The sequence below is a fragment of the Physella acuta genome, unplaced genomic scaffold (genome assembly GCF_028476545.2).
Source record: "Physella acuta isolate Inbredline_101_S28 unplaced genomic scaffold, ASM2847654v3 ptg000580l, whole genome shotgun sequence".
Lineage (NCBI taxonomy): Eukaryota > Metazoa > Mollusca > Gastropoda > Physidae > Physella > Physella acuta.
The window spans coordinates 169,354-182,315 of record NW_026732099.1 but is presented as its reverse complement, the minus strand read 5'-3'; the positions used below and the strand labels follow the sequence as shown (position 1 = coordinate 182,315).

Below are 12,962 nucleotides of genomic sequence, written 5' to 3'. Positions count from 1 at the left end.
TGCCAACAGCCCACACTAAAGCAGTTAGTCGGAGGTACACTGTGTCGAGGCCGGCCTGGCTAATGGGAGGTAACTCCTGAGCCGGTGATCTGTGTCATTTGACCTAAGTCCCGCTGGGGTGTAGGACCAAAAGTAGAGATGGAGGCAATATTGCTTGGAGAGCCAGCAAAAAAGTGAAAAAAAACAATATTTACAGAAAGAGGACAGGATAACAAATGTAATTGCAGAAAGGGGGAAACAGAACTACACATGAATTTTTGCGTGGGCCGTCGCGTACAGTTTGTCATACTAGGCCCTATTTTTTTTCTATTTTGTAATACACCTTCATCATTATGTAACTGGTTTTCAATAAAAATTAAACATGTCTGTAACTGTAGTTTGTTGTTTTATAAAACTTGTCGGCCTCTTGTCTTGTTGGCCTTGTGGATGTCGGCCTTTTTTGCTGTCGGCCTTTTGTCTTGTCGGCCTTTTGGATGTCGGCCTTTTGGAAGTCGGCCTTTTGTCTTGTCGGCCTTTTGTCCGTCGGCCTTTTATCCCATGTCGGCCTTTTGTCCGTGTCGGCCTTTTGTCCATGTCGGCCTTTTGTCCGGATCCCGTACAGCTGGGCCCAAATAGTTTGAAAATACATGAATCAACACTGTGTTTTAGAAAGTGTTCGGCTAGATGAGTTGCTATTTTCAACCCATATTCAAATATAAGGACGACTTAATTTAAAATACTTTGTTGATTTTATCAAAGTTTAATCAAATTGTGCGTCAAGCTGTTAACTTAAATCAAAACATTCCTCCTTACGTTCACAAAAATCTAATAATCTCTATATAAAACAAACATTTTTTTTTTAAATTAGATCTATGTAAAACATAAAAATGTATGTATCAAAGCTATACGAAAGATGCGGAAAACAAGTGTTGGGGAGGACTTAGCAGTGTGTTAGATCGAAACATTAGTACATTAGGTGGTACATCACGTTTTTAAGATTAAAAAAACTTTCCTAGGTTGCGGTGATGGAGGGGGGGGGGGGGGGGTGGGGGGGGGGGGGGTAGAGGGAGGGTCGAAAGGAGGGCCTCCACCCATTTTCCTCCCCTTCCCCAAGCTATCTGCCATTCTTCGACTCTGGTGTGTAAAAATCTTCCAGCACTGAGTGGTGGGGGGGTGGGGGGACGAGTAGCATTGAGGGAGGAACATATTTATTTAATTAAATAGAATATCAACGTAAAAAAGCGATTGTCTTTAATTACATTAGTACAGTTAGCATTGTATTTGTTAGGTATAAAAATAATATATTGGTTAAAATTCAGGCGGTGAAAGACAATACATATAAAAGAGATAAATACGCATGTAGATGTCAGAATTTGTAAGTGGTACTAAGTTTACACCGATAAACTATAACATGCAAATCCTACTTGACTGATAAATAAAAATTTTGCTCTATTTGTCCTTAAAATGAAGTAGCTCTAAGATGCGTTAAATTTTTTTTTCATTTAATGAATCAACCATAGCCAACATGCCATCTTAGCCTTACCTCCCCCAGAGGCGTAGCGGACCCTTCCCGGCGCCCGGGAACAAACTTTCGATTTGCACCACCCCTCAGATTTCGATTTGCACCACCCCCTCAAACTTTCGATTTGCACCCCCCCCTCCCAGCAATTTCAATGTGCACCCCCCCCCCCTCAAACTTTTGATTTGCACCCCCCTCAAGATTTCGATTTGCACCACCCCCCTCAAACTTTCGATTTACACCCCCCCCCCTCAAGATTTTGATTTGCACCCCCTCAAACTTTCAACTTATTTTTCCAACCCATTTTGGCGCCCCCTAAGGTCGGCGCCCGGAGACATATGCTCCCAAACCATTTAATGGCGAACGTGGTCTTTTCACTGAACTAAAAAGAAAATACTTCATGCTCAACATATTCAAGTGAGTCAAAGCTGTGGGAATATTTTTGTCAAAATAATAATACGTTCTTAAAAGCAGGGTTAAGGTGTTATATAACTATTCTCAGTGGCGTAGCGAGGTCGGGTGTCACCCGGTGCGGCACTTAATGGTGTCACCCCCCAGAGGCGTAGCGACCCTTCCCGGGGACAAATTTTCGATTTGCACCCCCCTCAAGTTTTCGATTTGCACCCCCCTTCAAACTTTCGATTTTCACCCGCCCCCCTCAAGTTTTCGATTTGCACCCCCCCCCCCCACCTCAAACTTTCGATTTGCACCCCCCATCTCTATATATTTTGCTATTTTTTTGCCTTGGTGTCACCCCGCTAAATGGTGTCACCCGGTGCGGTCCGCACCCCCCGCCACCCCCCCCCCCCCCTCGCTACGCCTCTGATTATTCTAATTATGACTTCGACATCCTATTATGTTTAATTCTTCTCCCACAAAGTGCATGTGTGTAGGATGAGGGGTGGGGGGGGTAGCTATTACTGATAAGCAAGTATATTCAATTAAATAGACTATGGTCGCAAATAGCGGATTGACTTTATATACATTAGTGCAGTTAGCGTTGTGTTATTTAGTTATTTAAATAAATAATTGGTTTAAACGGTTCCCAGAAAGAACCGCAACGGAAAAAAGCGCAACGGAAAAAAGCGCAAATCAAAAAGCGCAACGGAAATAAGCGCACACGGAAAAAAGCGCAAAGAGAAAAAAGCGCACACAGAAAAAAGCGCAAAGAGAAAAAAGCGCAAACGGAAAAAAGCGCAAAGAGAAAAAAGCGCACACAGAAAAAAGCGCAAACGGAAAAAAGCGCAAACGGAAAAAAGCGCAAAGAGAAAAAAGCGCACACGGAAAAAAGCGCAAAGAGAAAAAAGCGCAAACAGAAAAAAGCGCAAAGAGAAAAAAGCGCACACAGAAAAAAGCGCAAACAGAAAAAAGCGCAAACGGAAAAAAGCGCAAACAGAAAAAAGCGCACACAGAAAAAAGCGCAAACGGAAAAAAGCGCAAACAGAAACAGAAAAATGCGCAACCAGAAAAAACACAACGAAAAATGTGCAAAAGAGAAATTTAGCACAAAGACCATATGGACTAGATGACACATTTATACATAACTGTTAGGGCTGCTGTGAGAGTGTCGTGTTTGATCACGTGATCTACTACCATTTAAAGCGTACCACTACCATCTGCATTCCCATCACCACGATACAGGCGATCTTCACTTTACACAATGCCTATTATTTTCTTGGTCAATAATTATTCAACTACTATTCTCGTATAAACATAAAACTATCGACATTACACGAAGTATCTTTCACATTCTCCCTAGTCCGAACTACCTAGCTTGCATACTATAACAACCCGTTCCTATGGCAAAACTTCACTCTCTTTCATCCGCGTCATCAAACATGCATTCGTCATATCTCTCGTAACAACATTCATTCGCACCAAAATAACAATTTTGTATTTAATATTTTTTCACATCATCACGCACCTACCTACCTATCTACTACCCACCTACCCACCTACCTACCTACCTACCTAACTACCCACCCACCCACTTACCCACCTACCCACCTACCCACCTACCCACCTACCCGCCTACATACTTACCAAACTACCCACCAAAAAAGTATCGGCGAAGTTCGTAAGTTTCGTAAACTGTACTAGACATCTTTTTTTTTAATGAAAATTCATTGACATCATTGACATACGTTACATATATGTTACATTTTGCGACAACCTTAATTAGTGCGTTGGGCTTGTATGAAAACACACTTCGAACTAACTCAATTACATGCTATTTATTTTAACATTACACGGTAAGCGTCACCCAACTGTTGTGATGTGAGGTGAGGACAGGTTCGACAATAAACCAACACGAAAGTACGAAAGAGACATAGATTGCCTATTAGAGAATGGACCCCTTAACTTTCCTAACCCCACCATTTATTAAACCCTACCTAACCTCTAAATTTACTGCGCTAAATGTCACTTCCCTTCCAATCGTTCCTATTCTACAGAATTGTGTATACTATTTATTTACATTCTTTAATCTCGATATAACTAAAATAGACTTTTGTTTGAAGGGTAATGAAAACATGTAAACAAAAGGGACGCTACTCTAAATCTATGCGAATACTTATATGCTGTGGCGTAGGCAGGGGGGGGGGGTTATGGGGGGGTCATAACCCCCCCCATAGACCCCTAGGTATATATACATATATATATATATATATATATATATATATATATATATATATATATATATATATATATATATATATATATATATATATATACGAAAAGTTTACGAAACTTACGAACTTCGCCGATACTTTTTTGGTGGGTAGTTTGGTAAGTATGTAGGCGGGTAGGTGGGTAGGTGGGTAAGTGGGTAGGTGGGTAGTTAGGTAGGTAGGTGGGTAGGTGGGTAGTAGGTAGGTAGGTAGGTGCGTCATGATGTGAAAAAATATTAAATACAAAATTGTTATTTTGGTGCGAATGAATGTTGTTACGAGAGATATGACGAATGCATGTTTGATGACGCGGATGAAAGAGAGTGAAGTTTTGCCATAGGAACGGGTTGTTATAGTATGCAAGCTAGGTAGTTCGGACTAGGGAGAATGTGAAAGATACTTCGTGTAATGTCGATAGTTTTATGTTTATACGAGAATAGTAGTTGAATAATTATTGACCAAGAAAATAATAGGCATTGTGTAAGGTGAAGATCGCCTGTATCGTGGTGATGGGAATGCAGATGGTAGTGGTACGCTTTAAATGGTAGTAGATCACGTGATCAAACACGACACTCTCACAGCAGCCCTAACAGTCATGTATAAATGTGTCATCTAGTCCATATGGTCTTTGTGCTAAATTTCTCTTTTGCACATTTTTCGTTGTGTTTTTTCTGGTTGCGCATTTTTCTGTTTCTGTTTGCGCTTTTTTCCGTTTGCGCTTTTTTCTGTGTGCGCTTTTTTCTGTTTGCGCTTTTTTCCGTTTGCGCTTTTTTCTGTTTGCGCTTTTTTCTGTGTGCGCTTTTTTCTGTTTGCGCTTTTTTCCGTTTGCGCTTTTTTCTGTTTGCGCTTTTTTCCGTTTGCGCTTTTTTCCGTTTGCGCTTTTTTCCGTGTGCGCTTTTTCTGTTTGCGCTTTTTTCCGTTTGCGCTTTTTTCTCTTTGCGCTTTTTTCCGTTTGCGCTTTTTTCTGTTTGCGCTTTTTTCTGTGTGCGCTTTTTTCTCTTTGCGCTTTTTTCTGTTTGCGCTTTTTTCTCTTTGCGCTTTTTTCCGTGTGCGCTTTTTTCTCTTTGCGCTTTTTTCCGTGTGCGCTTTTTTCCGTTTGCGCTTTTTTCTGTGTGCGCTTTTTTCTCTTTGCGCTTTTTTCCGTTTGCGCTTTTTTCTCTTTGCGCTTTTTTCTGTGTGCGCTTTTTTCTCTTTGCGCTTTTTTCCGTGTGCGCTTATTTCCGTTGCGCTTTTTGATTTGCGCTTTTTTCCGTTGCCCTTTTTTCCGTTGCGGTTCTTTCCGGCCACCGGTTTAAACATAGACAGTGGAAAACAAACAACAGATAATAGAGATAAAATTTGCTTTACGATGTCGAAAAAATTGTGTGGAACAAATTTTATCTCCCACGATTAGAAATGAATGGGAGTGGGCGAAAATTGGATGGTCCGCTTCTGGCGCTGGAATAGGTCGCTACGCCTCTGTATGTATGTCATATATTGTTCCCACCTCCCCTGGCAAGAATACACACGATGTATAAATGCGGTATGGTCGAACATTTACATTTTAATCTAACTAGAATCGTATTAACGGTGAACGGAAAAAGGTCACAGTTTTTTGTAGGAAACAATTCACAGAAAAGAAGTCACAAAAAAAATCGGAACTAAAAGTCACATAAATAAGGTCACAAAAAAAAGTCAAAAAATCTTGTAATAAGTATTTTGATTTTAACTGTTGAGAATCGTAAAATTGTGGGTGTTAATGGGTATTTTTTTTCTTCATTTTTTTTTGCTACAAGCATCATTATGGTCTACGACACTAACATGTAAAATACTATAACGTAATTTACACAGCAATCTCAACTTATGAAAAAATAATTGTTAAATACGCTCTAGAAATCTTAATTATAAAAGAAGTTTAGGCACATTGTGTTTTGCATGTTTTGTTTTTCTTTGTCGTTCCTTAGTCAACTTCGCCTGATTCGGCCTTGTCCGTCCATATTGTGTATTGTTCACGTTTTGCGTCAATGACTCCTTTTGTGTCGTGTCGGCTTACTGTTTTGGTCCTTTTCTTTAATTTGTAATGAGCGTGATAAATGTGAGCAGTACAGGTGGTTGACCTATTGTTGCAATGAGTTGGTGGTTGAAAAAAAATGGGAGGGTAGAGAAGTATAGGCTACTTCTTTCCTTTTTGCTACTCTCTCATGAGCGCCTACATGGAAATAATGCCTCCTAACCTACTAATCTATATATATATATATATATATATATATATATATATATATATATATATATATATATATATATATATATAAGTAAGATGGCATGTTCTGATATCTTTCAGATTTATTAAAAAGAGATACCAGGGAAAATAAAGTCCGTTTATAGAAAACATCTATCTATTCAAGGAAGCAGCATCAAGTATCCAAATGAATATTCTATATCTTCAAATCTAAAGCTGTTTGTTTAAAACTAGGAACAGGCATTAGAAATTATCTTCTCGTATATCAAGTAGAATATAGAATCGTGCAAAAACATCAAGATCTCCATGTTTTTACACGTCGGAAATTTTTTACAAATTTTGTCTATATGTTTGTGCGTGCGTGTGTATGTGTGTGTGTGTGTTGACATGATAACTTTGAGTACCGTTTGAATTACATAGAAAAAACTTCATTTATAAAAATTATGTCCTGTTCTTAGGTATATTTAAACTATTGGACTATTTCCGCTGATCGATAGTTGTTCTTATTCATTTTCCGTTTCTAAAAACACGATAATATGCGACCTTATCACTTTGATGGATGAAATTTTAAACATAAGCTTAACGTTTCTGGTAACTTCAAGTGGAAATTTACAATATTTTCCTGTCAACGGGATGACCAAAGCACCACATTATTTGGGTAGTTGTAACTTTGTATATACTTAAGTTACTTTTGGAGTAATTTCCGATATACGCAATTGTACTTTACTCTGTTTCCGGTTTTTAAAATACCGTTAACTTGAGTACCGTTTTAGTATGTGCGGACACAATTTCTGACATAAATTAGATATTAAAAGCATGCTTCTGCCAAATTTTTTGCGATTAACGATAGCAGAAAATGTCATTTTACTCTATCACCGATTTTCTCTAAAACCTTCAGAATTGAATTTTACATTTCATTCTCATAAAGCAGCTTAAGTTAAGAATTTTATGACTCAAGGTCTCTGTTTTCTTTATGTAATAAAAGTTTTGTCTCAAACTTTTCTGCTCTTTCTAAACCTCGTTTCCACTGGAATTTTTTTTTTTTTTTTTTTTTTTTTTTTTTTTTTTTTTTTTTTTTTTTTTGTTATGCACATTTTTTTGTAAAACAATAAAACATTTCCCATTCAGGGGTGACATGAAAGAAACATTGATTACATTGAATTTTCACAGAACTAGTATGGGGTTATTGTGTATAGTTAATGGTTTTTCATTATATTTATAGTAAAATAATTTTTCAGCAAATATTTTAATATGAACATTTTAAACAAACCTTTACATACATGTTTTAATATTTGTGTTTTGTAATAAAATAAATAATAATACATATTTTATTTTATCATTAATATATGTCTCTATATTATTAATGAGTTTTTGATACAAAGTTGTAGATTCTCTCCCTTGATTGTTTTGAATAAAAAAATCGTCAGCTGCTAACACAAAATAACATTCCAGGTAAAACAATTTAAAATTGTTTTTCATGATTTCTTTACGTCTGAAGTTTTAAAATAATTATAAAATACATTATTTTATTGATTTTAGAATAATACTGGATTTTGTTATTGAATGGGGCGTGGAGGAGACGGAGAAAGGGGAGCAGTGTTTCTTCCAGACTTTTTTCTCCGGGGGGGGGGGGGGACTTACTAAAATTTCAGGGGGGGGGGGGCGGATACTGTTAAAAAAATATATTTCTATAAATATTTCCTTTACGTTCGGGGGGATGGGGGGGGGGGGGGCGGTAGACTTTCTTTGGGGGTGGGGCGGACTGTCGAGGTATGACTAACGTGGTATGACATACGTGGTATGACAGACGTGGTATGACTAACGTGGTATGACTGACGTGGTATGATAGATGTGAAATGACGTGGTATGACAGACGTGGTATGACTGTCGTGGTATGACAGACGTGGTATGACTGTCGTGGTATGACTGACGTGGTATGACAGATGTGGTATGACTGACGTGGCATGACAAATGTGTTATGACTAACGAGAAATGACAGAAGTGGTATGACTGACGTGGTATGACAGATGTGGTATGACAGATGTGTTATGACTGATGTGTTATGACTGTCGTAGTATGATAGATGTGGTATGACAGATGTGTTATGACAGATGTGGTATGACTGTCGTGGTATGATAGATGTGGTATGACTAACGTGTTATGACAGATGTGTTATGACAGATGTGGTATGACTGTCGTGGTATGATAGATGTGGTATGACTAACGTGTTATGACAGATGTGTTATGACTGTCGTGGTATGATAGATGTGGTATGACTAACGTGATATGACAGATGTGGTATGACTGGCGTGGTATGATAGATGTGGTATGACTGGCGTGGTATGATAGATGTGGTATGACAGATGTGGTATGATAGATGTGGTATGACTGGCGTGGTATGACAGATGTGGTATGACAGATGTGGTATGACTGTCGTGGTATGATAGATGTGGTATGACTGGCGTGGTATGACAGATGTGGTATGACAGACGTGGTATGACATACGTGGTATGACAGATGTGGTATGACAGATGTGGTATGACAGACGTGTTATGATAGACGTGGTATGACAGACGTGGTATGACAGACGTGGTATGACAGACGTGGTATGACAGATGTGGTATGACAGACGTGTTATGATAGACGTGGTATGACAGACGTGGTATGACAGACGTGGTATGACAGATGTGGTATGACAGATGTGGTATGACAGACGTGGTATGACAGACGTGGTATGACAGATGTGGTATGACAGACGTGGTATGACAGACGTGGTATGACAGACGTGGTATGACAGATGTGGTATGACAGATGTGGTATGACATACGTGGTATGACAGATGTGGTATGACAGACGTGGTATGACAGACACTATATGTCTGACGTGGTATGACTGGTATGACTGACCATGACTGACGTGGTATGATAGACATGGTATGCCTGGCACTGTGGGAGGGGGGTATGTCTAACACCTTTTACTGTAAACATTTCCACGCCTCCTAGTCCAAACCGCTTGGGCATCTTATAAAGATTATGATTTAAAAAAAAAAAGATGTGTTGACAAACTAACTTAAACTACTTAAGAAAACATATCCTGACCTGCTTCTCACAGAGTCCTTCACCAGCTAACTCCTTCAGTCATTGTTACTGACAGGATTACATCCCCTGTGAAAACCCCCATTGTATCAATATTTTCGATTCTTCTCCGCTTAATATCTTAATACCAAACATGCTTTCTGTGGAGTTGATACATGTAGAGGCGTAGCGACCATTCCCGGCGCCCGGGGACAAACTTGCGATTTGCACCCCCATCCCCGCCCTCATACTTTCGATTTGCACCCCCCCTCAAACTTTCGATTACTTTTTCCAACCCATTTAGGCACCCCCTAAGGTAGGCGCCCGGGGACATATGTCCCTCCCCCTGCCCCTCCCCCCCCCCGCCCCAGCGCTATGCCTCTGGATACATGTATGCCTCAAGTTGTCAAGAATATTTCCAATCCCACTCTTTGATAAGAAGTCAGTTCATATTTTAGTGCCGTCGTCCGTCTTCTTTGTTCTTAAGTTTGCTGGAAGAGATTCCCTCAAACACGATTAAGTAACGTGTCAACTTGTTATGCGCCATAATTGGCCGTTGACAACCAAGAACAAACTACAAGGCAGCAGTTGTTTGATTTTTTAGTTCTTTCTCCTAGTTGAGTTGCTGTCGAGCCTCGTCTGCCCGAGGGTTCGAACTCCAGGCTTCTCGGGTTAGCATCCATGAGCTTTACCGACTCGATCACGCCGACGTCATTGACTAATATAGGTATAATAAGTAAAGTACCATTACGAAGTTGCAGGGGAAGTAGAGTTCACCTGTTTCCGTAACCTCGGCATATGAATGGAGAGTGTGGTCATCATTATGCCCAGCTACCTTTACTATTCCTAACATCAGTCAAGTACTCATAGTGGTCCAATACATATAAGCTACTGGTGAAAACTACTGCAGAAAAAAATGCAAATAGTTCCATTACTTTGATAATAATATTACAAAACAATTACCTTGTTCAATGCTCCTACATAATAAATAGTATATTCGGCAGTTTGACTTTATTCCAATATTTAGTTTATTTTCTATATAATTAGTTTGTTTATTTGAAGACTTAATTAAACTACCTGCAACGAAACGGATGTTCTAGGTGAACTCATTGAGAAAAAAAAAATAGATTCGTACATTTAATAACATACAACGACTGTAATTAATCGATTGGCATATAATTATCCGCGAAAGTTCTGATACAGCCTGACGTAATCAATAATTAAAATTTGACACGAGATGTAATTAAAACAAGACGTGGCAGGACATTCCCCTCAAGGCGATAATTAATGAGGACTTAATTTTGTTAGGGAATTTTAGTCTGTAATTGTACTGTAATTAACATTAATTACTAGGAACTGGTGCTCAACACAACCGCAATTAGTTTTAATGAGTACGTTTTAGTTTATGTGAAGGCACTTTTATGTTAAAGGTGAACGAAGATTAATTATAACATTGACAATTTGATTGATATTACAAATATGAAGGGCTTGAAGATTTAATTTAAAACTTGTTTTGAATCTTTTTTTTTATTTCACTTTGAGTCTCGACAGGTTGCAAAGAACACATCCATTCGAATATCATTTTTGAGATTATCATTTTGTAATAGCGCCTTAGAAAGTTGTAAGATTTTGTCATTTCTGAAGGTAGTAAAAAACGCTAACTAACCAGAACACACATAGAGCAGATGGAGTATCATGGAATTGAATTTTGAATAGTTTTAAGCTTGGGATTGTCTTAGAAGGGATTTGCAATCTAATGCTTAAAGTCAAGTTGATAACTTTTATTGATTTTAATCACTGAAAATAAATAATTTTTGTTGGTGATCTTCAATCCATTTTATTTGTTTCACTTTTCATCACCGCCTGTTCAATTCTTAGTCGTTGTATTCAATAGGTGTAATAAATTTTCGTAGAATATTTTACAAAGCTCTAGCCTACATTATGAGCAACACTAGTGTGGCTACCAACTCGACCAGTGCACACCCCTACTCACCTCCAATGATAAGCGATGCCATCACCGTACAGATCATTACGCTTATTTCGATTATAGGCGGGTTCGCGTCTATTATTGGTACGGGCACAAACACGGTCAATATCGTCATATTTCTCAAACAGGGACTACAAGACAGCGTCAACATTAGCCTGTTTAGCCTGGCTATCTCGGATATACTTTCTCTCATTTCGTTTGGAATCCTGGCGCTGTGGGTGAGCCCGATTTACGTGTACTCCGAGTTGGACGTCATTTCCGGCGAGTTTGAGTACATCGTTGGGGGGATGTTTCACTCAACCATGACTAGAATTACTGGTTGGATCACGGCCTTCATTACTTTAGAAAGATGTCTATGCGTGGCCATCCCGCTTAAAGTCAAATCAATCCTTACCATTAAAAGAGTGGCTATCTGTATGGTTTCCGTGTTTCTCATCGTCTTCATCAGCTACATGCCCTTATTCTACACTAACCAAATCGTGTGGAAATTTTTCCCACTTTTCAACCGCACGATGCTTGGGATTACATTCACCCCAGATAGAGCTCTCATCGACTTCTTTGTTTTCTTATTCCACACCGTCATCTCCACATTCGGGTCTTTCATCGCCGTCCTCATCTGCACTATCACGCTCGTTATCGAACTTAAACAAAAAACAAAATGGCGAAAACAAGCTACCATGACCAGCAGCGTGAAACCTGGCGAGGCCAAAAGCATCTCCAGCAAAGAGATCAAAGTCATCCGTATGATCGTTCTCCTGTCCACCGCGTTCATCATCAGCTCCACGCCCACCATGGCGTTCACCATCTGGTCCATCGCTGACCAGAGCTTCACGGCGGTGGGCTACAACCGCAACATCTTCAACGTCTCCTTCTCCTTCATCTTCCTCATCGAGGCCCTCAACTCCAGCATCAGCATGCTGGTCTACTACACCATGAGCACCAAGTTCAAGGTCACGTGTCGCGAGATGCTCCCCTCGTGCCTGCTGAAGCCGGAGGGTGAGGCGAAGAAATGAGGGTCAACAACTGTCTTTTATTTTGAAGCTGTCAAATATGTATTTATTATATGGTGTCTTACGGAGACGAGACATTAAAGAACACTAAACAAGTCTGCCATCCAAACTTTAAGAGATTCTATTTGGTAAAATATTGAAATAATAAATTCAATTCATTTTCCTAAATATATTAAGTTTAAAAAATACTGGAGAAAGCGTATATTGTGTACATAAACGACAGAAGTTACTTATTTGGGGAGTTGAAATTGAAAGTAATAAATATTCCGTGTACTTGAAATCTTTCGAATGTATATGATTCAGTTTTTTATTTAATTTAAAACATTGCAAAGTTTTCGATGGAGTGATTATATTTAAAATCAATTTGAGTATTTATTCGAAGGCTTCTAAGTCTACACCTCAGAAACCTAGGATCATTGGAATCTTCAGTCTTTTAAACACTGAAAAAAATTCGAAATTATTTACTTATCCGAAATCGCAAAATCGCTCGTTTTATTTTTGTTATG

General features: G+C 39.0%; 1 protein-coding gene across 1 annotated transcript; it reads left to right on the top strand.

Moving 5' to 3' along the window:
* The first annotated feature begins 11,400 nt into the window (after positions 1 to 11,400).
* Positions 11,401 to 12,459, top strand: LOC131947045 (uncharacterized). Its single transcript, XM_059308129.1, has one exon. It carries the CDS (start codon positions 11,401 to 11,403, stop codon positions 12,457 to 12,459), a length of 1,059 nt encoding a protein of 352 aa, XP_059164112.1.
* Positions 12,460 to 12,962: the final 503 nt, after the last annotated feature.